The 27,989-nt window shown below is 34.7% G+C and overlaps 4 protein-coding genes and 1 long non-coding RNA gene across 6 annotated transcripts in view; 3 read left to right on the top strand and 2 right to left on the bottom strand.

Annotated features, from left to right (window-relative positions):
* mbo (Nuclear pore complex protein Nup88) overlaps window positions 1-11,070 on the top strand; it is a 40,095-nt gene extending 29,025 nt beyond the window's left edge. The window contains 5 exon segments of the mRNA XM_065316877.1: window positions 9,189-9,316; window positions 9,352-9,544; window positions 9,547-10,557; window positions 10,617-10,862; window positions 10,927-11,070. Coding sequence (XP_065172949.1) covers window positions 9,189-9,316; window positions 9,352-9,544; window positions 9,547-10,557; window positions 10,617-10,862; window positions 10,927-10,993 — 1,645 coding nt within the window. The 3' untranslated portion in view covers window positions 10,994-11,070.
* Window positions 11,071-11,391: 321 nt separating this feature from the next.
* LOC135800243 (uncharacterized) lies at window positions 11,392-12,086 on the top strand. 2 transcript variants are annotated; one of them, XR_010550126.1, is made up of 2 exons: window positions 11,392-11,595; window positions 11,763-12,086. It is a non-coding gene; the product is annotated as an uncharacterized lncRNA (long non-coding RNA). The 2 variants fall into 2 exon arrangements; XR_010550127.1 differs by having other exon boundaries at window positions 11,392-11,539.
* CBP (sarcoplasmic calcium-binding protein) lies at window positions 11,601-13,470 on the bottom strand. The gene is given in 5 exon segments (XM_065313404.1): window positions 11,601-11,823; window positions 11,826-11,994; window positions 12,052-12,360; window positions 12,424-12,561; window positions 12,887-13,470. Coding segments are annotated over 5 exon segments (774 nt in total). The 5' UTR covers window positions 12,986-13,470; the 3' UTR covers window positions 11,601-11,764.
* Window positions 13,471-14,112: 642 nt separating this feature from the next.
* Vps29 (vacuolar protein sorting 29) lies at window positions 14,113-15,229 on the top strand. The gene is made up of 4 exons (XM_065316850.1): window positions 14,113-14,266; window positions 14,359-14,550; window positions 14,633-14,868; window positions 14,949-15,229. The coding sequence occupies exons 1-4, from the start codon at window positions 14,264-14,266 to the stop codon at window positions 15,064-15,066; spliced, it is 549 nt and encodes a 182-aa protein (XP_065172922.1). The 5' UTR covers window positions 14,113-14,263; the 3' UTR covers window positions 15,067-15,229.
* Window positions 15,230-25,078: 9,849 nt separating this feature from the next.
* LOC135803406 (uncharacterized) overlaps window positions 25,079-27,989 on the bottom strand; it is a 101,607-nt gene continuing 98,696 nt past the window's right edge. The window contains exons 8-11 of the mRNA XM_065317007.1: window positions 27,704-27,811; window positions 27,487-27,636; window positions 27,165-27,428; window positions 25,079-27,056 (exon numbers count right to left, since the gene is read on the bottom strand). Coding sequence (XP_065173079.1) covers window positions 26,956-27,056; window positions 27,165-27,428; window positions 27,487-27,636; window positions 27,704-27,811 — 623 coding nt within the window. The 3' untranslated portion in view covers window positions 25,079-26,955. The remainder of the gene's footprint in view (window positions 27,057-27,164; window positions 27,429-27,486; window positions 27,637-27,703; window positions 27,812-27,989) is intronic.

Consider the following 27,989-nt stretch of genomic DNA (forward strand, 5'->3'; position numbering starts at 1 on the left):
ATTTATAAGTGGTAATTTTGACAGCGTATAACTCTTAGGTTTTTCGTCATTTTTCTTGAAAACTTGGAAATTTATTCTGAATTTATTTGTTTATAACATGTTTTTTAAAAATTTGAAAAATGTTTATTAGTTTTTGCATAAACAAACAAAATGTAACATTTTGCAAATTTTAGTTTAAATGATTTAAATTTGATTTAATTTTGTTTTTTGATGATTTACTCTAGAAATAATGCTGAAAATCTGAAATTTTGTAAATTTTCCACTAATTATTTAAATAAACACGCGAAAATTTCGTCATGTTTATGATTTAATTGTCAGATACACTCCGCAGCTCGCGCCTTTGGCATTATCCGTCTGTCTCTCTGCACTAAAAACAACTTTGACTTTTAACTGCCAACTGGCAACTTTGTATGCCGACATCACCGCCCCACGAGGTTGCCACCGCCGGCGCCGCCACCATCGGGCGCGCAGTAATATTTTGAATATTTCAACCTCGGCGTGTGAAACCTTTTTACCCAACTCTCGCATCGTTTCTATTACCAAATGGAAAACTTTCTTAATTGAGCCGCCACGCCGCACGTCGTCCAGTTGCCGCCTCCGTTTGGCCCCCTTGGCGAGGTGATGATGCGCGCACCTTCGTTTACGACAAAACTAGGTGACAAAAAGTGACGCAAAAAGTCGCGCGCGCCCCCCGAAAGTAAATGAAAATTTGCGAATCGGCGAAAATGGGCGTCGCGACGCGTCGCATTATCGTAAAGCGTGGGCGTGCTCGAGGCGCGAACCGAAAAAGGCGAAGAGGTTTAATTAAAACTTTTACTTGAGGTGTGTTGTTGTACATGGAGACATATTTTGTAATGGGTTGGAAATTTTTGAATTTTTATGCAATTTATTGTTATATTTTAAAAAATTTAAAATATTTTGAAAGATTATTAAATTATCTATCATTTGACATAATATTGACTGTTCTATCTTAAGGCAGTAATTAATAGTGACTAATTAAAGATGAAAAATTATTTTTAATAATTTTTTATTTTTGCCAATTTCAACCATCAATTAAACTATGAATATAAAGAATAATTTAATAAAATTATAGTAGAAATTGTAGATTAATTAAGTGTGTGCAGAATGTTTTTTGAATAATTGAAAAATCTCTGCAAGTTTTCGAGAAATTTGCAAATTAAAAAAATATTGCCGGTTCATGTGTATGAGGTTATTTTACAACCCAATTTCTTCCGGTCTTACAAAAGTGTGGTTTACACCCGTTCGCGCTCGACTTGATAGATTAATTAATGAATTAATAATAAATAAAGTTTGGTCAGCTCCAGCATCCCCGTTTAGTCGCATCCTTATTCCGCCGCCGCCACAAACACCGAGTGCAGTGAACAACAAGCAGCCGGTTTGATTACAAGATATGGCCACGTTTACAAAAGAAGCGCCCTCAAAGACGCCCGTGCGCCCCGAGTAGCTGGGTGGGGTGCATTTCCTATAATCCAGCCCGGCGCCTCCACCGCGCGGCGATATTTCAACCCCGTGTTTTATTATGTATCAAGCGACGTTGTTTTATTACCTAATCGCTCCGCCGAAAGAAAGCCGCAAAAGAAAAACGTTAATAATTGATTTGTGCGCTTGTAGGTACATCGCCGCCCTCACAGACACCCCTATTACCCGAAAACAAGGGATGAATATTTGTACCGAAAGGCATTCCTAAATTAAGAAATGTTTGCGAATGGTTCTTAGCGTGTTATTTATGCCGCATGCAAATATCGAAAGCCACTGCGCCGCCACCCCAAACGTAAACAGCATCCCTTTGCATTACTTTGCGTACTCGGCAAGCCGACGCGTCGAAAAGACATTAAAACAATAAGATAATCCCGTTAATTGCACGCGCGACTAAGCTGTTTGGCGACTTTTACCGCCGCGCCAACCCCGCTGGGTAATATCTCCCAACACTCGAAATATAGTTTTTATTTTAATACGCCATTTGAAAGGGTAATTTACGCCGTATAATGAAAAATATCCACCCACTGATAGTGAAATGCGATTTGTTAAAAATGTTTCCGCCCCCTTGGACGCTAATAAATTCGCTTTCTTTGCGCGCACTTTGCGAAAGTGCGATTGTAGCCGAAATTTATTAGTTTTAATAGGTCCACGGTAAAAATGACTTTCAGGGGGCCGGGCGGCGGGTTGAATCACCCCCGGTGGCTAAAAATATAAATCATCAATTTCACCCTTTGGGCACGCGCGCGTGACTACACGGCGACGACTTCCTTTGCTCGGCGCGGTTTTTTTTTTGCGCGCCCGAAAGCTTTAATGAAATTCAACTTTTCGCCGATAAATTAACCCCCTCGTCGCGCACGCAGGATACGCACGAGATAAAGATAATATTGACCTTCGGACCTACCCCTAACCGCACGAAAAATTATTAAATCGTTTGGAACTAACTTGAAAACCAACAAAAATTTGTAATTAAATTTTTGAAAATGTGGAAAGCTCAACTTTGACACTGATTTTAAAGCTAACCGTCAAAGCTACATTTTTGTAATTTTAGGGAATTGTAAATTAATGTTTGAGGAATCAATCACTTTTTAAATATTTAAAATATCTTTACTACTTTTGGAGTTTTTGAAATTTAAATTTTTTTGCAAATATTTTTGTAAATATTAATAATTAAAATCAATGCTTCCAGAAATATTAAAAAATATTTCATTAAGTAAATTTCGAACTTTACGACTGGTTTTTAACCAACTTTGAGGCATCGCGTCGTAAAAGCTCGCCTTAAAAATCCTTGACGAGCGCAGAAATTCATTTCACCCTTCTGCGAACGCAGGTGAGCGAAGAATCTGAAGACGATTTTGCTTTTTTACGCGCGACAAGATTATAAAAATAAAACATCCTGCCAAGCTTTGCGAAGTACGGAAAAAAGCAAAGAGTGGCAGGAGTAAGATGGACTGTCTTGACATGGCGGAAAAACGCTGCGAGACGTGGAAATTAACCCCCGCGAGGGAGGTTTTATCAACGTCAAGAAACGTCCCGATGTAATAGCAATAAAATGGGTAGCAACTAACTACTCGCTGAGTTAATGAAAAAAAGAAGGGTTGGAATTTATCAAATGTTGGACAATTCAATAAATCTACAGATTACATTTGACTTTGACAGTGAATTACACCGAAAGTAATTAAGATTAGTTTATGTCTTTTTGTGTAATTGTAGATTATTTATTTAAGAATATAAAACATATTAAACATCGAAAGTATCTCAAATATTTTTGGGTTTATTAGAAAATTAAAAAAATTTGATATAATATTGAACTAATTTCATTTTTTTAACTTAATTTTATAATAATTAAAAGATAAGACAAAAGGCATTACTAATATTTACTACTGTTTATTTGTAATTTAATTATGCATTTAGGAAGTGTTGAATTTTTGAATTATCTCAAACAGGTTTTGAGATATTTTAAAATTTCTGTGTAAAAGTGAATTGGGTATCAATTTTGACAAAAAAATATATAAAAGTTCTTGTAAAAGGTAAACCAATCAAGATAATTTAATAAAACTTTAAAATGTTTTAGAAAATTTACTTGAGTGTTCAGATATTTTTAAATTTTTCAAATATCTCAAATAGTTTTTGTTTTATTTCAAAATTAATAACAATTATGAAATATTAAAATTTCTAAGAGTACTTAACTTTGCATTGAATTATTTTTAAAACCATTAGAGCATATTTTATAAATATTATGTCACCTTAAATATAATTTAATTATTTTCATACATTATCTTCAAAAAATGTAAAAACTTTTCGAAAAACTTACAATTTTTAGAAAAACATTTAAAATTTCGTTAGTTTCGAAATAAATTTTTTCCTCATCTCTTTTGTCTAGAGTGATACGGACACTAATGGAAGTTTGAAAAGTCGCGACAGGTGTTGCGCCACCTTCCGAAAGAAATTAAGCCACCCTCACCCCTTGCTCGACCACCCTCACGGTCCTTCTTACGCTCCTTTCACCCAACAACAAGTGGCGGCACGACGCGGCGGCTCGGTGGCCAAAGTGGCGAAACGTGCCACTTAAAAAGACGTTTCGTAATTTACCCCTTTTGCATTTTTCTACTTTCCAACCCCCGCGCCGGATTTTTCACGCTCTTTAGTCTTGAAAACGCGCGCGGCACAACTTCAACGGAAAATAATTACCACCCACCCCCGCGCGCGCCATCATCCACGGCGTAGTTTTTACATAATTTCTAGATAACAACCCCCGGCGACCTGCGAGGCAATTTCGAAAGTTTGCGCCGCCGTTTTCTACATTAGCAGGTGTCACCAGGACGAAATTAAGAAGCAAAAAACCGAGTATGCTTTTATTTTGTTTCGACGGCAAAAATCTCAAAATTAAAACTTTTTCAAGCGCCGAATCAACGCTTGAGGAATTTACGAGGTAACGTGACGGATTACGCTTGCTGATCCTTGCGTTGCTGCGTACTTTTGCGTGTGCGGTAAAGAAAAGCTGTAAATATTTAACTTGTGCAGTTAACCGCAAACCGACCGAGTGCCGAGGCTGCCACTCGGGTAATAACTCAACTTGTTCGACCTTTTTGGCGGATGCGCGCAGGTAGGGGTCGAAGGGCTCTGAAGGACTGACGAGTATCGACATGATGGAGATGATCGCAGTGCGTGCAATTTGTCTTTTGCGGCTGGGAAAGTTCGTGATGCGTGTCGTTAGACGCAGCGCAAGTTTGCCATCGAGTTTTACTACTTTTTCATCGTTTGCAGTCGATGGAACGGAGATAATTTGATGAATTTTTTATCCTTGGTGAGAATTATTTATTTCGGATGCAGGCCAGATGATAAAATTTTATAGTTTGATCAAATATTGAGAGGAAATAAGGTTTTGATTGAAAAAATGTGAAAAATTACTTGGAGAAAAATTTTTGTCAACTTTGGGTGTAAATTATTTAACAACCTTATTACGTACAAAGTTGGTTTTAAACTATGTTATACCTAGTTTATTTCTAAACATAATTGTTTTAAAAATTCAAATATCTCTAACCGTCTTCGAGAAATTTCAATAAATATCAATAAAATCATTTTTACTGCAAATAAATGTTAAACTAAGTTTTGCATTGATGAAACAAGAAATATGTAAACTGAAATTTATTGAATTTTATATTAATAATAGATAATTTATTAATCTTTCATTGTGTTTTTAAAAATTTCAAATATCTCAATCCGTTTTGTTGGAATTTGAAATCTTGCAGCTAGTTAAAACGTTGATTTCGTGTCCTATTTAAAAATGAAAATTTAAATTGACTCGAGTAATAATCCTTCTTCTACATCCCCTTTCGGCCACGGTGGCGGCGTCGACGATGGCGCAAACGAAGCGCGGCAAATGCAAAACGTAAACACTTTAATGATGATCTCCTCGCGCACTTTTAATTCTCGCTTACTTTTAATTCCCTCGCAAACGCAAAACGCCCGCGCCCCGCGCGCCGACAGCATTAATACTTCGACCTGCATCGCGCTCGACTTCTTGCGGTTTCTTTCCGCCTTACCCCGCGCGAATTCAACCCGCTCCATCTTTACTGCCGCCCCCCGACACCCACTCAAAAGAACGAGAACGAGTGCGAGAAGCAAAGTGCGCACAATCTAATTATATATGAATATTCATCGTGCATCTAAGTATATTTCGTATTTACTAGATTTCTAGAAAGCTTGCCGTATCGCTAGGCGGGGGCGGCAATTAAGCAGCACACTCTGTAACAACGGCGTAGGAAGTCCCAGGAAGCGCGCGACCATCGTCGGAAATATATGTCTAACGTATATATTTAGGAGGTTATTTGTTGTTCGGTTGTTTCTTACAGCGGCGGCGGCGGTGGCGGCGCTCCTAAAATCTCTAGGTGCCGGTAATAACCGCCGCTCGCCTCGGGGGCGGCTTTAAGATTTCCCCAAACACAGACACACAGTAACCAACTTGGCGATACGTGTGCGCTGCGCGCGATTTGCATAAAAAAGCGATAAAATTATTGTCGGATTAAGTTTTGGCAAGTCGGTGCAAGTCGGGTTTTCAGCAGCCACCACGTTCCGGATTTAAACCGCCTCCATCGGTATTAACATTAAAACACGGTGCGAACAAACATTCAAGACAACAGCAAGAAATTTTTCAAAATTTTTAAATTTTTAAATTCAATTTTTGGTCAAACAATTTAAATAAGTATCAAATACTTTTTGAAAATGTTAAATATCTTGAATGGTTTTTGAGATAAATAAGTTTATTCTTTAACTGGATCGTTTTTTCGGCAAAAAAAAATATTTTTGTTCGACAGTAATTATTAATGCGATTTATCTGCCCATGTTAATAACAAATATGTAGAATTATCATAAATTTAATAATTATTTCGGATGGTTGTGATTTTTTTAAATTTTACCTGAGATTAATAAAATATTTGAACTTTAATGAAAGTTTTTCGTGGTTTTTACAATTTTTAAATCAAAAGCTTAAGTTTTAAACATTTTTAAACAACTTTTTTTAATATTTATTAACTAACGTTTATCACAAAATTAAAGATCATTTATTTGCCTTTCTTATGCATTTTAAATATTTGAAATATCTCGAACGGTTTGCCCAGAAATTAAAAATGAAGATGATTATGATTTATTTCAAAATTTGTGTATATTTTTTAAAGTTGCATCTTTTTTAGCAGTTAGTTGTTAACGACACGTCCTTGTTGAGTGTGCCTTGTACTCTCGTAGATTTATAACATAGAATACAAACGTCGCCACCGCTGCCGCCTTCGCCGCCCAAAAACTTTGAAAACTTTCATCCAAACTGCAATTAGCTGCAAACGTTCTTCCGCGCGCGCGTTTCGCCATTGCGATAAATTATAAAATATATAAGTAAGTAATAAATATATACACGCGGCTTGCATCCGCGCGGTAATAATATAACGTCTGTGTTTGTGTACGTCTCGCCGCCGCCTCGTCTTCGGCTGTGTGCTTGCGAAAAGTGTGCAAAGTGGCGAAGATGTTTTCCGCCCCGACACGCGCCCGAATGTGTTCGGCGTTAATGTTCGGCGGCGTCGCGGCGATACATCACGCTATAAGTGAAGTAAGTGAAGAGGAGGCGGCGCGCCGGCGGGATGGTTCGGCAGCGATGTGAAGGCGCCGGGCTATAGCATACGCGCACCGAACTCAAAACTCGAGTTATTACCGCGCGAAGAAAACAACAAATAACAATGACGACGGCCGGCGACAATGAGAGCGGAGAGAAAAGTTGGCAAATAAAAGCGTAAAAGGGTGTAAAACTGTAAAGCATCACGACTAATACTCATCGAGATGATAACGGTTTTTTGTGTTGGCGTTTTTAATGTGTACTTTAAGTTTGAATAGAGAGAAAACTCTACCGTGGAAATTTATGGGAAATTTCACATTTTGAAAGGAATTTAATTAAGTTTAAACCTTTTTCTTTAAAAACTATCAAATAGTTTAAATTGTTCAATTTTTTTTGGAAAATTTAAAGTAAAACATGAAATTCACAACTTTTTGCAACTTTTAGCTGCGATTATTAATAAACTAATCTACCAAATTTAATAAAATTTAGTATTATTATTTAAAATTTAATCATTTTTCATAACATTTAATAAAAAGTTGAAATTTTCATAAATTTTGCTAATTATTGAAGAAAAAGTCCAAAATGCTTTTTTGCATGAAACTTGTTCATTAATTTTAAAATATCTTGAAAACTATTTGAAATATTTGAATTGTGTAAATATTTTCTAATATTTAATAATATTATTTATATTTTTGCAAATTTGCATAATTTTCTAATTAATAGTTTATCTATAAATCACAGTTAAAGTTGAAATATTTCAAATTTTCACAAAAAATATTTGAAGATATGATTTTGTACATTTTTTGACAACAAAATATATTCAAGCCTTTCGTTTAATTATAAATTTTTAATGCGTGGTCATAAAAAAGAGTCCTGAATGTGTCCGGCGTGCGTGTAAATGTAGATGTGTGTGCGTTCGCGTGCGCTGGAAGAAAAATTAATTTCTATAATTTGTACGAATCGCACGTAACAAGAGAGACCCCGGCCCACACCCCTCTCGGCATTATTTTTTCGACGGCGTAGATTTTGTCCTTCGTCCTGCGTGCATACATTTCGCGCGATTGCCGTCGAGCCGACGTGACATTACGTTACATAACAAGTTGCCTCCGAACTCTGTTTCTGACTCTGTTTGTTATTTTAGCTCTTTTCTGGACGTGTCTTGTGAACGTTTCCAGTTGCTGCCTGCCCCGTGCCGCCGCCGCCCGCACACATTCTGGCGTAAATGTGTGGCAGTGTGTAGGAGCTTAATAAATATTTTTTCCTCGGGCTTTTACTTTTCGGGAGGTTTTTACATATTCCGAATGTGTTTTCGGGGCTCACTCACTCTATGCCGCGCGCATTTATTTTGTCGGAGGGGTGTAATTTGCGTTCTGCATGTTTGTATATTACAAATATTACAAATATGTTGGTAGTGAGCAAGAGGACGAAATGAAATACGCGGCTGCGTCTCTTGTCCCAAGTGGATAAGCCGTATCGCGCGCGCGTGTTCTCGCGATGTTTACAGCGATTTTTTGTCGCCGGGGGCGGCTGCGAAAAGGGTGTTGGACGAATACAATTCGGCGAGCACTCAACCATACCCTAAGGTATCATCAAATCGAACACGGATACAACTTATTAGCAGGATTTAAACATGAAAAACGTGTTTTAATCAATTTTTTGTTTTTAGTCTGTAATTTTTCGAAAAATTTTGCACACCTGGTGTTTTTTCGTAGAAATAAATTGACTAAAATGACGCGTGTGATTTTCTCCTCCGGAATACTTGCTCTAAGAGTATATCTCAACAAACTGTTTTATTCTGACGACTGCGTTTTCCGGAAATTTATTTTTTTATCTGCGCGCCGAAAAATTGCCAACAACACACTTGCATGTCCACAGGAAGAAAAATGACTGCCTCCGACAAAAGATTAACTTGCATAAAATTGCTCGCGTGTGAAAAATGTCTTGGTGTTTCTTTACAAACGAATGTTTATGTTGACACTGGTGGTCAGAATATAATTTTCCACTGTCCCGAATTTCGGGGACTTAACTTTCAACGCGAATTTATGATTTTCCGGTGTGTTAATTTATTTATTTATTTAAATGTTTCCAGGACGCACAGTCTTCATGAACGTGCGCTTGCCTTCAGCACCAAAATCGAGGTGCGGCAAGTGCGTTTCCATCCAGGATCAACTCGTGATAATCACGTCTGTCTGCTGACTAACGACAACGTTTTCGTGTGTTTTGCATTGAAAACTCAACGGTGATTCCGCAAGGTGTCTTCAAAGTTGGTCCAAGTATCACTTGCGCCGTACCGTCTTCTTCTATGTCCATGCAGGAAGCTTTGGGTGAAGTTGCGGTTGATTTTGATTTTGGTCCACCGGAAATCACAGCCCGACCTAAGTCTTTAACTAAAAAGACCTCAAATGGCCTGTGTATTTCCTCGCTGGTGATGCCACTGTTCATATGGTGACGATTACTCTCGGGGATAAAACTCAGCCGGAAGTTTTTGGCCCGTTTAAGATTCGTCCTTTGCCCGATGGGAAAATGAACAGCGAATATTGTTCAATTGCGGTGTTTCGAACTACTCCGCCGGTGATGGCTGTTGCCAACTGCAACGGGCACATTTCGCACGTTTTGGTTTTGGATGATCATGCTAATGAGAATGGCAAAAAGAAAAACAAGATTTTAATGCTTTTGGAAACTTTGGAACTTGAACTGGGATATACTGTTGGGAATTATTCCAAGGATTCGGAATATTCTTGTCCGATTTACCTGCACAAGGATGCAGGACGTCTAGGGAATTATTTTGCTACTCATGAGACCGGAGTACATTCGATTGAGATGGGTTGTGTTGATTTTTTGCATAAATTGGCTGATGATAAAGAAGATGATTTTGAAGAAGCGTTGGAGGGAATTATTAACGAGCAATCTTCGATTTATTATTTGCTTTGCACTAAAACATCAGAGGATAGATTAGCGAATAATCCTGTGATTGGTTTTGCGTTGTATTATAATCGTTATAGTTTCTTGTGTTTACTTGCGAACGGACAACTTGTTACACTTCCGATTGAGACTTCTTCACTGCCTCAAGAAGACATTGATGATTACGATGTGGAAACAATGAGTTCACCGCTCAAGATACTGCATAATAATCAATTTGATTTACAAATACAGCGTCTTTTGAAGCAGGGAACAGCGCAACCGATTCTAAAATTATCCTCGTCTGAAACTAAGACTCAGCAAGATTCTTACGAACTTAGTCAGCGATCAGCGCTTTCATTACGCGAACAGTTTGCTAATTATGAACGCGCAAGAGTTGAGATTGAGAAACGAGTGAGGTCTCTCACACTTTTAAAGGAATATCAACTGAAGGAATTGAACAAAATGAATGAGGCAAGGGTTGAATTACAAGAAAATGCGGAGAGATTAGCAGAAAAGTACGAGGATTTGAATGATCGCCAAATTAAGATTACAAACAGGTATTATTAAATCAAATTAATAGTTTTAAGATGGGATTTACATGTTTTTGTGTTTGTAGGTGTCAGAAACTTCTGATTTCAATTTCTAAGCATCAAGACGTGCCTTCCAACGCAGAAAAAGAGTTCCACGTTAATGTGAAGAAAAATGAATTGAAAATCGATGATTTCTCTGATGCCATTGACAAGTTACGCAAGAAGATTAAATACCAGGAGTGTAAGATCAAAAATTATCAAGTACAGACGCAGAAAAATCAAGAACTTTCAAGGGATCAATCTGAATCGTTCAAAAATTCTCTGCACGAAACGTAAGTTGCTGCATAATCTTATTTTGTGTGATTACATGATTTAATTTGATTTTATGTTTTGTAGAACTCGCAAAATCAGCGAAATGATGAAGGAAGTCACACAGTACAAGAATCAACTAAATATTCAATGAATTAATTTCCCTTAATACCTTAATTCGATTTAAAAACATGTTTGTATTACTTTCTAAATAAATGTTTCTTCATATAACTTTTTAGTTAAGTCAGTGTATGCATTTTAATATTATTCATAACTTAACAGTAGTTTTGTCAAATTCTATTTAGAACTAATCAAGTTATTAGCAAAAAGGAATTTGTACATTCAAATTTACATTTTTTAAATTTGGCGCGTTGATGACGTCAGATGTGACAAGTCGGCCATCATGGATTTTCAACTTCCTTAGTTACGGTCCATAACAACGCATGTATTGCGGCCATCATGAATTTTACCGGAAGTTGGGCGGTCCTACCAGAAATTCAAATTTCAGCCAATCACAGCGCAGCTCAAGAATCTTGACAGTTGACAGCTCAACTGACAGCCGTTGCACACTTCATTCAAACCAAATTTTTAATTATTCACTTTATTCTTGATTAAAAACAGTGAAATACTCAAGAGTAAACATTCAAGAAGAAGTTGATCATAGTGGATCATATTTTACAGTCACAGGTTATGTGAAAAAGTATGTTGAGCCGAGTAATCTATCAAACTAGTCAGAAATGTTGTGAATCGTTAAAAGTATGTACATTAAATTATTTATTCTCGATGTTATAGTATAAAATTGCAAGTAAGTTCATTTATAAAAGCTAGAGCGTATAAAACAGTGCAAAATTTAAGTCTATAAATAACAATTTGTGTCCAAACAGTGACACAACAATAACTGGATTACAATCATGTATTTTTAGGTTTAGTGATCAACCAGAGGGCCCCAGAAGTGTTTGCTAACACGTTCTTGATCCTCAGTTAAAAGAAGTCCTTGCCATGTGAGACAAACTCATGGATGTTGATCTTACCATCATTATTACTATCAATTGATAGGAAAGCAACTTTAGCATCTTCATCCTGGAGTCCAAGACACTTAAAGAAGAGTTTGAACTCTTCAATTGAGATTTCACCAGATGTATCTTTATCAACAGCCTGAAACACATTTATATTTATTACCACATTCATTCATTTAAAGATATTAAAACTCACCTTGAATAAAAATGGCAAGAAAGCATGCACTTTAACCACGCGCGATTTATCATTGAGCACATGGTGCATATCTTCAAGATATTGTTCCACTGTAACAACATTATAAGGGGTGATTTCACCCCAGAGGGTCTCCCATAAATTCCGAATTGATTTGCGGAATTCAAATGTGTTTTTATCACTGAGATGTCCAAGATCAATGAATCGATCAGCCAAGAGTTCAAAATCATTGAAAGAAATCACGCCGTCTTTGTTAACGTCGAGGATAGCATGAAAAGTTCGGATTTTTTGTCGCCAGAATAGAGATTCACCCTTAAGCATGAAAAAATGCGTTATTATAATAAGTAATGTTTAAAAAACGTTAGAAATGTTTACTTTATGTCCCAAAACTTCGAATTCTCCATCTGTTGTGGAATAATCAAGTGCTTGTTCACGTTTTGTGGGTTTGCCATAGTTGCGCACAGTGACATGGTGACTCTGTTGATGTTTTGAGCGAAGAAATCCAAACGCAGCCTGAAATTTATCCAAAATATGATTTATTTTTCAAATTTTAAAGCATTAATATAATATTACAGTAATTCTATTAGTATTACACGAAGTTATGTTACACGAAGTAAACTGCAAGATAAGTAGACATTTGGATTGCTGCTGATGCCTGATAATGAAAGAGCTGTTTGCGTCTGACCTCCTTTTGTGTAAACAGTGATATCGAAAAAATTCGATTTGATTTTATAAACACGTCGCAGTATTTTTATGTACAATACAATTAATGTGATATATATTGAATAACTACTAAAAACTGTATAGTATTAAACAAAAACAGTGTAAAATCACTTACGGTTGGTTGTGGAATTGGAGATTTTAACAATTGTGCAGACATTTTGATTTCGGCATGTTTAATGAGCTCACGGCCTGAACGCGCAATGAGTTTAAACATGTTTCTCACTTAAAATTCAACTTAAAGCCAAAATCACAGTTGTAAAATACTTAAATTGTTTAAAACTTTTGAAAATTTAATGTACGTTTGATAATTTGTAATTTTAGTAATTTTCCATATGTTTTTGACTATTTCCAACGACCCGATCAATCCAGACACTTGTTGTAAACTGTGTAGCTAGTGAAAGACTGAAAAAAATATGTGTGCGTCTTCTAGCCCCCTACTTAAGTCCCTACTGCGTGCTGTGCCGTTTGCGTTAAGGCCGGTTTGGAGTTTTGACCTGCGTGCGCTTTGTCATCCCACTCTAGGCGTTAAAGCTTCTAAACTCAGCGTTTAGATGCACTAATACAATCTCTATCTTTGTTATTTTCTTCAATTTTTCTACATTGAACGCACAACCCGCACCGTGCCGGTGTCTCTGGTGTTGAAACTGCGTTTCTTTGTTTACATATTATTGCCTTATTTGAATATGTTGTAAAAACGGGTGCAGAAGAGTACGTGACCGATTTCTGCGTACGTGACTGGATGGATAATAAATAGTTAGGAATATTCTTATCTGTTCCTCAAGATTTCTATAAATATCTTGGCAAATATAGTTTAGGTCAGCATAATAAACTGGATTAACCTTGTAGACGCTTAAGAAATGGTCGGTTGTTGATATTATTTAATAGGGCTACGTTTTGCTTTATTATTTAAATATCTTTCAATTTATAACACTTTAAAGTCATCATTTTGCCATGAATCAAATAAGTCAGCATTTTTTAACTCTACGTGCCATACAAGCGGTGAATTATTCTTTATTAATATGAAAAGAACGTATTTTAAGCACTATTTAAACTGAACTACTGCAGGTTTATGTTTTTATTGCAAAATTTAGGAAAACTTGAGTTTTAAGTAGAAAAACTTAAAATATTTGTATTAAATCACTAAAATTAAATTAACTGCGGATATATAAAAGATGTATACATGAATTATATATCAATCGAAAGCATTTTGAATTCTCTATCATTTGATATATAGCACGATTAAGAACTTATGCGTAATTTTCAAATATTGTTAAAACTAAAATGTCAATGGACACACTGTATGATCAGTTTTAGGGGAATCACGCTGTCACTGTGGTTCTCAAAATGTTCTCCTCTTATCGGTAGGCGAGTGTTGTCAAGAGTTTCGCTCTCTAATGTGTTGATTATCAATTACTGTAACTAATTGCAAAGTGTTAAGGAAAATATCTTCATTTTCAGACTAATTTAAAGCATTTTATAATAAGTAGCAAATATGGTACGTTATTTGTCTGATGTACTTCGAAAATGAATGCAGTTTTAGGTTTTCTTTCATTAAATGTTTCTTAATAAAATTATTTCTTATTGCAGTTAGTGTTAGTTTTGGGAGATTTGCACATTCCACACAGATGCAGCACGTTGCCGGCGAAGTTCAAGAAGCTGCTGGTGCCTGGTAGGATACAACATATTCTCTGTACAGGAAATCTGTGCACAAAAGACTCATTTGACTATTTGAAGACTTTGGCCAGTGATGTGCATGTTGTAAGGGGAGATTTTGATGATGTAAGTGTTTAGAAACATTAGAATTTGTTTAAAACTTGATTGTATAGTGTTATTTTATTGGTATGTATGCGTTTTTGTTTAGAATTTGAATTACCCAGAGCAGAAAGTTGTAACAGTTGGTCACTTTCGCATTGGTTTGTCACATGGACATCAAGTGGTTCCCTGGGGTGATCCAGAGTCTTTGGCTTTGATTCAGAGGCAACTGGATGTAGACATTTTGATCTCTGGTCATACACACAAGTTTGAAGCATATGAGTTGGATAACAAGTTCTACATCAATCCTGGAAGTGCTACTGGTGCTTACAATGCTTTGGACAAGTATGGCTTTGGCTAATGAGTCACTTAAATCTTGTTTAATATAGAATATGTATTAATAATTAAACTTGATTTATTTGCAGTGCAATTACACCATCATTTGTGTTAATGGATATTCAAAATACTACTGTGGTTACATATGTTTATCAACTGGTTGGGGATGAAGTTAAGGTGGAAAGGATTGAATATAAAAAGAATTAAGAAGTTTATTATGGACTTTGATATTGCAATTACACTCGTTTATTATAATTCCATTTAAAACTAAGTTTACAAATTGAAATAAATCTATAGCTTTAGATTATGTTATATGAATTATGTAAAATAGTAATGTACAATTTGTATTATTAAATGTATATCAAAATTATTAAGGAATTGAACAAAATACAGTTTTCAAAACTACAAAGGTAGTTTAACGCTTGTGAAGAGAGGTTGTTGAGGCACACAAGTGTTAGTATTGATACAAGATTATGAATATGTCATCATTACAGTACACACCTTTTCAGTTTACAAGATTCTGCACAATTCACACGCCCTTTTAACTACTTAAATTACTTGGAAAGTGTCTGCAAGTGTCTATAGACAATTAGTATTTATCTAAAAATTTAAAACAAACATGTTGTGGGAAACACTCTGTATCTCGCGCAATAATTCACTTATTTGGAGTTTGTCATTGTGATATTGTAAATTAAGAAACCCTCTACCCGATGCATTTTGTCTAATCCCCTTAAAACTCCTGAAAGTGCCCTAAAATGACCCTTGAAAATTGTAATTTTTTAACATATTTGCGCCTAAATTTAGGCAACCAAGAATGCATCAATTTTAATTTATAAACGTAAACTCTGATATTTACCTGAATTTAATAATCTAATACAATAAATCAAAATATCAAAACATTCACTAATGTATTTCATTAATATTATCTTTGTTGATTTCCACAATTTTAAACAGTCAATGATTAAAAACTACATCTATGTACAGACTAAAACAAGTTCAATAATTACCAATTACACAGGCGTTGTTTAAAAGTAATCCATCAAATCTATAACTTTTACTGATAATGCACATCTATATTTAGTATTTTAGATTACAGATGCTTCAGAGGGAAATAATTATGATGTATAATTAAAGAATAAAGTGATTTGTTTACAATTGTCATTTTTTCGCGTCAAACTGTCAAATTTTTAGGGATTTGTCATTTTACGAATTACCAACAATATAACCAGGATAATGCGGATTTCTTCAATGAAAAGAAACTATTTAGGTTGGCAGCCATGTTGACCTAGTTTTGTATTGGCCATTCATAATCAGTCTAGACAGACGAAATTCTAAGAACTGTTACTACATTTTTACTATGGAATCCCCGGAATGTCTGGAATGTTGTCAAAAATTGAAATATTGGTATTTAATGCGTTAATGACCATTTAAGGATGGTTTAGGGACTAGTATCAAGAGAAAATTCAAGAATACAGCAACACACATACTTAAATTTAAATTTGGTTTAATTTATAATATTGAAATTATAAAAACTAATTTTTATAAATTCATCAAAAAAATAACAAATTTGTTTTTGATCCAAAACAAAAGTGAATATGAATTTGTGACTCTTTGGGAATACACTGACCAACTTTTGAATAAATTGTGAACTTATAAGTTAGATTAAAATTACTTTAACTTTAAAGGGTTTTCTTCTTCTTCTTCTTCTTCTTCTTTTGTAGGCATATTGCCTGTTCCTACTTCAGACAGGGTTTAGGTGGTCGCTCCATCTCTTTCGGGGTCTTCCCAGGGATCGCTTTCCCCTTGGCGATTTGTCCCTGGCTATTCGGACTATTCTGGTTTCGTCCATCCGTTCTATGTGTTCGTTCCACTCGATTTTGCGTCTTTTGCACCATTGTGTTATGTCTTCTATGTTGTTGCACGCTCTTCTGATGTCTTCGTTCTTTATCCGGTCGAGCAGTGTTTTGCCATCTATGTTTCTTAGTGTCCTCATTTCCGCGGTGGTGAGCAATCTCTGTGTGGTTGTCGTCTCTGCACGCGTTTCTGCCGAGTATGTAAATATGGGCCTGACTACTGCCTTGTAGATGGAAACTTTCGTCTCTGTTCTTAGATGTTTGTTGTCCCAAATCGTGTTCCTTAGGCATCCTGCTATTCTCAGGCCCTTTTCAACTTGCTCTGCTACTTCTTTTTCCACTCCTCCACTGCTGGATATGTTTATACCAAGATATCGGAACTCGCTCACTTGTTGTACGATTTGTCCATCGACTTCAAGTTTGCATCTTATTGGATGTGGTGCGATGACCATGCATTTGGTTTTTTCTGTTGCTATCTCCATGTTGAGGGCTTTGCTGGCAATGTTAAACTGGTGAATCATGCGTTGTAGGTTGTCTTCGCTATCGGAAATTAGCACGGCATCGTCCGCGTAGCACACAACTTTCAGCTCTTTCCCCCCCATCTGGTATCCTTTACAGCGTCGGACTCTTGCAATTATCTCTTCCATGATGAAGTTGAATAGCAGGGGGCTTAGGGAATCGCCTTGTCTTACCCCTGTTCCTACTTTTATGGGGTCTGTGCGTTGTTCGGCTATTGCTAGTTGCAGTTCGTTGTTGTTGTAGATGTCCCTTATAGTATTGATGATATCAGATGCGATGTTTCTTTTCGGAGTATGCTGGTTATGTCTTGGAGCTGCACTCTGTCAAACGCTTTCCTTAGGTCCACGAAGGAAAGAAAAGCCGGTTTGTTCCACTCCACGGCTTTTTCCTTCACCTGTCTTATTATGAATATTGCGTCGTTACAGGACCTTCCTTTCCTGAAGCCCTGTTGTTCGTCTGATAGTGTGGTGTGTGCTAATATCTTGTTCGCTAGTAATCGAGTTGTTAGTTTCAGGGTGGTGTTTAGCAGAGCTATTCCTCGATAGTTGGATGGTTCTTGCTTATCTCCTTTCTTAAACATCATTATTAGTGTGCTCAATTTCCATTCAGTTGGTACTCTCTGATGCTTCAGGATGATGTTGATAAGTTTCGTAATTTCGGCCGCGAGCACTTCTTCGCCGTATTTCAGGAGGTCATTGGGGTTTTTAAACTAACTTAAACAAATGTTATAATAATTTGTTTAATAGTCTAAGAGCCCGTGACGGCCAGACTTTCGTCAGCCTATTCGACTCTTTGTTTATTGAATCGTTCATTGTGGTGATGGGAGAGTGAATGTACTGAATGACAGTGACTATAGAAATTATGTTATCCTGTTTATACATCAATAAACTAACTTTCTTAATTTGAGTTTTTTGATTGCCCCTTTATAGTTTAAAAGATTCTCTACACTATCATTATTTCAATCGTCCTAAACCCTTATAAAGTGCCTTAAAATGTACTATGAACAATAAAAAAAATTTAACGTTCTTGCAGTTTCTCAGCCTCCAATTGTCCATCAAGAGACTCTCTCCAAAATAACACCCAGTATCTCCAGAGCTATATGACTTTTTTATAGTATCTCACCGTCATGTTAGAGTTAAAGACTTCCCCTATACAATGCATACATTTGCAAACCCCCTAGCGCTTCTGAAAATACTCAAAAGTGTTTTTTTAGAAAGCAGCATTTTTCTAAAATCATGATACGTAATATGGTGTAGAATACATCCGGTATCTCGTGAACAAATTGACATTTTAAATGTTTGTCACGGCCATATTAAAGCTCGAGGGTTCCTCTACACGATGCATACCTTGTCAACCTTCTAGCCCTTTTAAAAATGCCCCAAAACTCACTGTAAAAATTGACATTCTTTAAAAAAATTTAAAACATTGCGCGCAAAACACCCTGTATCTCGCGAACTAATTGAATTTTTTAAAGTTTGTTACGGCAATTTTAAAGTTCGAAAGTTTCCCTACGCCATGCATTTTTTTCAATCTTCTAACCCTGACAAAAGTGCCCTAAATTAACCCTGAAAAATTGACCTTTTTCAAAGAAAATAAAAACATGGTGTGGAAAACACCTTGTATCTCGCGAACTAATTGACTTTTTTAAAGTTAGTCACGGCTATTTTAAAGTTCAAGAATTCCTCTACACGATGCATACTATTTCAATCTTCTAGCCCTTCTCAAAGTGCCCTAAAATACCGTTTGAAAATTGACATTTTTCAAAAAAATAGAAAACATGGTGTGAAAAACACCCTGTATCTTGAGAACTACTTGAGTTTTTTTCAGTTTGTCACCGCCAAATTAAAGTTCGAGAGTCTCTCTACACGATGCATACCTTTTGAATCATCTGGTCTTTCCGGAAGTGCCCCAAAATACCCTTTAAAAATTGGCATTTTTCAAGAAAATTGAAAACATAGTGTGGAAAACACCCTATATCTCGTGAACTATTCGACTTTTTTGGAGTTTCTTTTCGCCATGTGAAAGTCCGAGAGGCCCTCTACACGCTACATTCATCTTCAGTTTTTTAGCCCTTTTAGAAGTGCCCTAAAATGCCGTTTAAAAATGAGCAATTTTCAAAAAAATTGAAAACATTGTGTGGAAAACACCCTATATCTCGTGAATTCTTTGACATTTTTGGAGTTTCTTTTCGCCATGTTAAAGTTCGAGAGTTCGTCTATACGACGCATATTTTTTCAACCCCCTAGCCCTTCCATAAGTGCCTCAAAATGTACTTCAAAAATAGCTATTTTTGCTATTTCAAAAATTTCATTTTTGTGTCGAATAACAGGGTCGAACTTTTTTGTAAAAATTTTTTTTGGTCGAACAACAGGGTCGAATTTTTTTGGTAAAATTTTTTTTGGTCGAACAACAGGGTCGAACTTTTTTGTTAAAATTTTTTTGCTCGAACAACAGGGTCGAACTATTTTGTTAACATTTTTTTCGGTCCAAGAACTGGGTCGAATTTTTATCTTAAATTATTTTTGGTCGAATAGCAGAGTCGAACCTTTTTCTTAATTTTTTTAGTTGAAACATAAAATTAAAATAAAAATAAAAATTAAAAAGTATTTTATTAAATTATACTATTTAAACAACTTTTTACCTATCAGCAGTAAGGATATTTCCTGTAACCCTCATTAAGGGAAATGTGCACTACCATCGAGACTTAAAAATCAATTATCTCAGAAACTAATTGAGATAAACAAAAACCAAAAACACCCCGATGTTTAGCATCAAATCTTACATAAGATAACATTTAAAAAATTTGAAATATAACATGTGTCTATAAACATTTCCGCCGCCATTTTCTCGGAAAATAATAAAGATAGAAAAGAACTTTCTTCATTTTGTTCATGCCGTGGTAAGGGTCTATAAAATGGCAGATTTAGATTTTCCATTTTCCAAAGTTGACCAAACACCACTCAAAAACATCAAGAGGTTACACTTGACTCTTTTTGGACTCAAAAAATTTTTTTTAAGCTAGAAGAAAATGGAAAACGCTAATCGATTGAGTTTTCCAAGGGGATGAAAGATATCAAGTCAGTTTTCCGAAAAAATCAATATTTTGCGCTTTTAAGTGCAAAAAACTGTTTCGGAAAAGCCTATTTTACGAAATATTGATTTTATCGGAAAACTGACTTGATATCTTTCATCCCCTTGGAAAACTTAATCGATTAGCGTTTTCCATTTTCTTCTAGCTTAAAAAAATTTTTTTGAGTCCAAAAAGAGTCAAGTGTAACCTCTTGATGTTTTTGAGTGGTCTTTGGTCAACTTTGGAAAATGGAAAAACTAAATCTGCCATTTTATAGACCCTTACCACGGCATGAACAAAATGAAGAAAGTTCTTTTCTATCTTTATTATTTTCCGAGAAAATGGCGGCGGAAAATTTTTAGACACATGTTATATTTCAAATTTTTTAAATGTTATATTATGTAAGATTTGATGCTAAACATCGGGGTGTTTTTGGTTTTTGTTTATCTCAATTAATTTCTGAGATAATTGATTTTTAAGTCTCGATGGTAGTGCACATTTCCCTTAATGAGGGTTACAGGAAATATCCTTACTGCTGATAGGTAAAAAGTTGTTTAGATAGTATAATTTAATAAAATACTTTTTAATTTTTATTTTTATTTTAATTTAATGTTTCAACTAAAAAAATTAAGAAAAAGGTTCGACTCTGCTATTCGACCAAAAATAATTTAAGATAAAAATTCGACCCAGTTCTTGGACCGAAAAAAATGTTAACAAAAAAGTTCGACCCTGTTGTTCGAGCAAAAAAATTTTAACAAAAAAGTTCGACCCTGTTGTTCGACCAAAAAAATTTTACCAAAAAAATTCGACCTTGTTGTTCGACCAAAAAAAATTTTACAAAAAAGTTCGACCCTGTTATTCGACACAAAAATGAAATTTTTGGGACAAAAATAGCTATTTTTGAAGTACATTTTGAGGCACTTATGGAAGGGCTAGGGGGTTGAAAAAATATGCGTCGTATAGACGAACTCTCGAACTTTAACATGGCGAAAAGAAACTCCAAAAATGTCAAAGAATTCACGAGATATAGGGTGTTTTCCACACAATGTTTTCAATTTTTTTGAAAATTGCTCATTTTTAAACGGTATTTTAGGGCACTTTTAAAAGGGCTAAAAAACTGAAGATGAATGTAACGTGTAGAGGGCCTCTCGGACTTTCACATGGCGAAAAGAAACTCCAAAAAAGTCGAATAGTTCACGAGATATAGGGTGTTTTCCACACTATGTTTTCAATTTTCTTGAAAAATGCCAATTTTTAAAGGGTATTTTGGGACACTTCCGGAAAGACCAGATGATTCAAAAGGTATGCGTCGTGTAGAGAGACTCTCTAACTTTAATTTGGCGGTGACAAACTGAAAAAAACTCAAGTAGTTCACAAGATACAGGGTGTTTTTCACACCATGTTTTCTATTTTTTTGAAAAATGTCAATTTTCAAACGGTATTTTAGGGTACTTTGAGAAGGGCTAGAAGATTGAAATAGTATGCATCGTGTAGAGGAATTCTTGAACTTTAAAATAGCCGTGACTAACTTTAAAAAAGTCAATTAGTTCGCGAGATACAAGGTGTTTTCCACACCATGTTTTTATTTTCTTTGAAAAAGGTCAATTTTTCAGGGTTAATTTAGGGCACTTTTGTCAGGGTTAGAAGATTGAAAAAAATGCATGGCGTAGGGAAACTTTCGAACTTTAAAATTGCCGTAACAAACTTCAAAAAATTCAATTAATTCGCGTAATACAGGGTGTTTTGCAATCCATGTTTTTAATTTTTTTGAAACATGTCAATTTGTAAGGAGAGTTTTGGCTCACTTCTAGAAGAGCTGCAAGATTGACAAGATATGCAACGTGTAGAGGAACCCTCGAGCTTTAATATGGCGGTGACAAACTTTAAGAATGTTGATTCGTTTACGAGATACAAGGTGTTTTCTACACCATATTTACATACTTCATGAAAAATTTTACTTTCTAAAAAAACACTTTTGAGCATTTTCAAAATTGCTAGGGGGTTGCAAATGTATGCATCGTATAGGGGAGATAGAGGGTGTTATTTTGCAGTCCACAATAAAAACAAAATTTTCCAGTATTACGATAAATCTCTGACAAAAGCAACGTACCGAAACTAGGAATTGAACCAGGGACTTTTAGATCTTCAGTCGAACGCTATCCCATACAAATAAGAAATTTCAAATTCTGAAGAAGTTATTTTAGTACACTTCCAAAGAGTTTTGAAGGTTTTATGAATACACATCGTGGAGAGAGTCTCTTGATAAACAATTGGAGGCTGAGAAACTGCAAAACGCTAATTTTTTTGATTATTAAGAGTACATTTTATGGCATTTTCTAATATTGCAACTGTTATACACTTTCCATCTAACTGGATGATAGAACCCATCAAACTGTCTGACGACTAAGAAAACACATTTTAATTGCTTATTGGCAAAGGATTATTGCAATTATACTACACAAATCATTGTTTTCATACATATAGGAAATTTCAAATTCTGAATTACATGTTAAATGGAAGACACTCGAATTATTTTGGTGTGATACAGGATGGCAGAATGGTACAGCATGCTTTTAAATTTTTTTGAGAAATGCTAATTTTAGAAAGATATTTTAGGGCACTTCCAAAGGATTTTGAGGATTTTATAAATACGCATCTTGGAGAGAGTCTTTTGATAATTAGACTAAGAAACTGCAAGAACGTTAATTTTTTTGATTGTTAATGGTACATTTTAAGGCACTTTTGAAAGGTTTAGGACGATTGAAAAATAGGGATAGTGTAGAGAATCTTTTAAACTCTTTTAATATGGCGATAAAAAACTTAAACTAAGTAATTTAGTTCATTGATTTATAAACAGCATAACAGAATTGTTATAGTTTCTGTCATTCAGTAGATTCACTCCCAAATCACAACCTTGAACGATTCAATAAACAAAGAGACGAATTCAAATTAGACTTTTAAGGTCATTCCGAGATGTGGCTAAGACGTCCATTTCGACAAAAATCTTCTCGCGTATTTATCATATCATCGCAGCAGCGCATTTTATCAATTTACATTTACTTTATCTTATTTTACGCTTGAAATTAAATCATAAAAGTAAAACATATTTAAATAATTTATTTTTTTATACTTTATCAACAGATATTATGTAATATATAATCTAGTACTATATAGTATGTATGTTTAATTTCTGGTGTTTAATTTAATAATTACGAGCGATTACAGGTACACGTTTACTTCGCCATTCAATTCTATGCACGATCACTTATCAAATGCCCGATTCAATAACACTAACAGACGAATAGAACATAATTTACTTAAAAATGTGATAACAAACATCAAAGAAACTATTTATTAAAGCATATTATTAAACTTAACATGTACATGTGGTGTAAAATTACCATTATGTATTAAAATAATGACACCTGTCATACTTGTCCTATGATAATAAGCAATTAAACTTTGTGTTTTGAAGACATCCTGAAAAATATAAGTAATATATCCAAATTTGGCGGATGCGCCTGACATTTTACTAAATAGTTCTAATTATTTTTAAAAATTAGTAATACCATTAAATGGAGAGGCATTAAATACCCTTATAATTATAACTTTTTGCTCATTAGTACTTACGGTTTGTCCTGTAGACGCATTTAAATGAAAAGTGCACATCCAGCAACATTTAAATACCAATTATATCAGAAACTAATACAAATAAACAAAAACGAAAAATTGCATTACGTCAACAAAACAATTCTACATCTGATAAGCTTTTAAAATTTGTATTTTTAATTTAGTGAAAATTGATTTTCCGCTGCGATTTTCTCGGAAAATAATAAAGATAAAAAAGAACTTTCTTCATTTTGTTGATGCCGTGATATGGATCTATAGAATGGCAGATTTAAATTTTCCATTTTCCAAAGTTGACCAAAAACCTCTCAAAAAGATCAAGAGGTTACACTTGCCTCTTTTTGGACTCAAAAATATTTTTTTGAGCTAGAGGAAAATGAAAAACACTATTCGATAGAGTTTTTCAAGGCGATGAAATATATCTAGTCAGTTTTCCGATAATACCAATATTTCAAAAAGTTTGTGGTGAAATCAAAACTGTCAAAATAGATCCACAACTCAGATTTTCACAAAACTTACCAAACTAATGAGAAACAATGCCAGAAGTTCAATAATTCAATTTTCGTAACGATATCTTAATTAGTTTTCCAGATATTGACCATTTTCATTTATTACGTAAGTGTGAAAAATTAAAAAATTTCAAGTCTTAAATAATGTTAAACATTGTCCTAATTGAGTATCTGAAACCCATTTTTCTTTAACTTTAATAGATTACAAAAAAAAACAGATTTTTAATTTTCTCTAACATTTCTTAAAGAAAAAAGGAAAAATAAAACTTGAAATTTTTATTACTATTAATAGGCAGGATCGCCTGGAAACGTGTTTTTAAATACTTTATTTTAGTAACATTTTGTTATCAGACTATTAATTCATCCAGTAATTTATATGTATTGTTTCAACCACAGATAATCAATAATTTAAACTTCACACCTTTTATTTGAGTAATAGTATTAGTGGGGGGAACAGTGGAATGATGCCAAGAAAAGAAATAAATTTATTAAATTAAGACGGTCCTGCACACTAGTAAATATAAAATAAGTACGGCCCTGCAACTCAAAAGCAGTTGGCATACATCTACATTTTCGAATAAAAAATATGGAAAAAGGAGATGAAGAATAATTGTACGGTTAAATTTAAATAAACAACATGGTTTGAATTGGTTCAATTGCATTATAAATATATTTTAAAATATTTACATTAGAAACATACATCGTCAAAAATCGAAAAAGTCTAGCTTGATAACACGGCTTGTTTGTTCGTCATTGTATTCAGGGGCGGCGGGATATCATGGGCGTAAACGGGGTAATATAATCCGGGTGGTTTTTGGGGGGAACACTTCATATCGTTCATATCAAACCTCTGTAATTCTGTATTCTTAAATAAACAATCCAAATACTTGCGATAACTTCCCTACTCCATTCTCAAAAATGCATCCTGCACCAACAGCTTTCCAGAGAAAAGATATTACAAAAATCGATGCACATTAAAAAGAATGCTTCTTCACGCAGCCACGCAGAATGCATTACATTTAGAACAATTGAATAATAAAATAGACTGATAATTCGAATAATATTGATAAATACTCGTACGCTCAAACATTAATAATAATTCCGCACATCGTCCTTTGTCCATTATTATTCACCCTAATATTCGTTTCAAAACGATTGTTTCGCTTCAGTTGCCATCGAATTTTTCTTGTACACACACTTTTCATTGAATCATCATCACAGTTTTTTCAATTTTTGTCTCTCTTCATTAACTAATCCATCATTGTGATACACATCTTCCCCGACAATTTTTCAAATTTTCATTTCACTATCTAATTAAATACAAAAAATTACAATATGTACATTTCAAAATATAGATTAAAAATTTTGTTCACAAATCCTTCATCCTTACAATTTTCTTATAGCCTTACTTTATATTTCATTTAAAATATATGGTTTAGTTATTTTATTACAAATAATCAACAACGAAAAGCATCTTTCACTTATTTCTCGCATCATTATCTTCCTCAAGCCTCCTCCTTGCACACCAGGATTATCATAATTGTAAAACTTTACACCTACAAGGTAGAAAAAACGTTCGTTGTATGAGTTTATTTGTTTAATCCTTCGAACACACCTTCGTCATTCAGTATGCGTGAGTGATAAATTACATTTTTGATAGAATATCGTATAGTATTTGTATTTTAGACTTCATTTTATGTACAATCATTAAAAACGTCGAATTGTCTTTGAGCAAAGGAGGAGGCTTATCCTTCGAATACATTCTCAACACGCGATTGGCTTAGGAGACACACTGAAGCAAGCTCTTCGTTTTAAGCAACATTGTTCAATTTCATCTTGATGCTATTATCTTCGTATACTTAATACCGAAAGTTTGAAATTATAGCAAAAATTGACTATCCACATGATACATGTTGATTTGCACAAATTAGATAATGGTTTTCTAACTTTATTTACATAAAATTTTGATGATTTTTAGACCGATATCTCAAAACGTCTTGATTAAATAAACAAATTTCGTTTATAGCGCTTCATTTTGTTTGTGTCTGTGTTGTTATTTTGTATTTCATTCATCGTTCAACGTTTTTTGTTTGTTTGTTTGTATTTATAAGCAATTTTCACCCATTTAGTTAAATATATACTTTATAATTATTTTAATTTATGTAATATGTATGTAATTAACATCTGTAATGTAGATTTCTTATGCTTTTCGGTTGTTGTTTTGCGTCCATGTAAAGATTGCGCATTTTATTTATTTCTTAGCTTTTGTGTATACCTATCAATTTTTTGGTCTCTGTTCACAATTATTATCCGCCTCAATTAAATAGTTCCTGCTTCGCAACAAGTTCAAGCTCACACACACGATTTATTTAAACATTTCTTGTTTGTCCTCTTGTCATCGTCTTGTAGTTGATTTTAGTTGGGTTTCTGGTTTAGGATTTGTTGAAAGTTGATTTCTGAAGAAATAAAGTTATTCGTTGACGGTGTAACCGCGCCGTTGCGTGCGCCAGCGTCTTCATCATCTCGAAATAAAGACGAAGAACAGTGACGCCAGCAGGAGGAGGGACGGCACCACCATTACGAGGGCGGCGTTGTAACCCTCTAATTCAGCGCATGTACCTAAAAATACATAAATTAAACATTAAAACAACTTATAAACTTATCGGTGCCACGCCCATATTTATATTTACGCTACTACGCATGCGCAGTAAAAACTTTATTACGTACCATTACTAGTGAAATTATAAGCCCATATGCCGTCGATTCCAGGACGTATGTGACGATGACAAGAGTCTGCAACGGCTGAAAGCCGTAGAATCATTGGTCCGCCAGGAGGCGGCGGTTTACCACCCTCGCCAACGGGGGCGGTTGATGAGGGTACAATACTGTAGACGAAGCAGTGGCGTAGTGTATCAGTGCTTTTACGTGACGTCGGCGATGTGATTACATAAACCATGTCGTTATCTTGCCAGGCACCATGACATGTGTATCCTAAGACAAAACAAAATATAATTATTATTAATAAATATTAAAATGTTTAAATAATTACCTTTAATAGGTTGTTGAATACATCCAGTTCGGAATTCCATAGTTTCGGTTGATCCACCACATCCAACAGCAAGACTATCATAAGTCGGAGAAATGCATTCAGGACTTACTACACCGGCTCCAGGACCATTGTTCAAAGGAATATCATGTCCTAAAATTATAGAAATAGAAAAAATTGTATAGAATGAATTAAAATTATGTAATAACGTAAAACGTACCTGTATTTTGTTGCTGGCGTCGTTTTCGACGTTCTGTGACCACGGGGGGTTGATTATTCACGACGTAACGCCCCAAATTAGGACATTTTTTAGGATGCAAAGAAGTAGCTGTAAAATTAGTATATATTAATAACGTAAATGTAACAAATAGTGATAGTAAAATGCAATATTTTAAAAGTTAAAAAATTCCGAGTAATTTTAAACATTTTCCCAAAATATTTACTTTAAATAATATAAATTATCTCATTTAGTGTTCCAGATAAATAAACTATTATCCTCAATAAAA

The sequence above is a fragment of the Atheta coriaria genome, unplaced genomic scaffold (assembly GCF_025399875.1).
Source record: "Atheta coriaria isolate IRGN ID8LTWV9N9 unplaced genomic scaffold, Caltech_Dcor_3.1 hic_scaffold_2_pilon, whole genome shotgun sequence".
NCBI lineage: Eukaryota > Metazoa > Arthropoda > Insecta > Coleoptera > Staphylinidae > Dalotia > Dalotia coriaria.

Coding starts and splice junctions, on each gene's coding strand:
- Vps29 (XM_065316850.1), top strand. Junction 14,551..14,632: donor TAAGGGGAGATTTTGATGAT/GTAAGTGTTTAG, acceptor GTTTTTGTTTAG/AATTTGAATTACCCAGAGCA. Junction 14,869..14,948: donor GCTTACAATGCTTTGGACAA/GTATGGCTTTGG, acceptor ATTTATTTGCAG/TGCAATTACACCATCATTTG.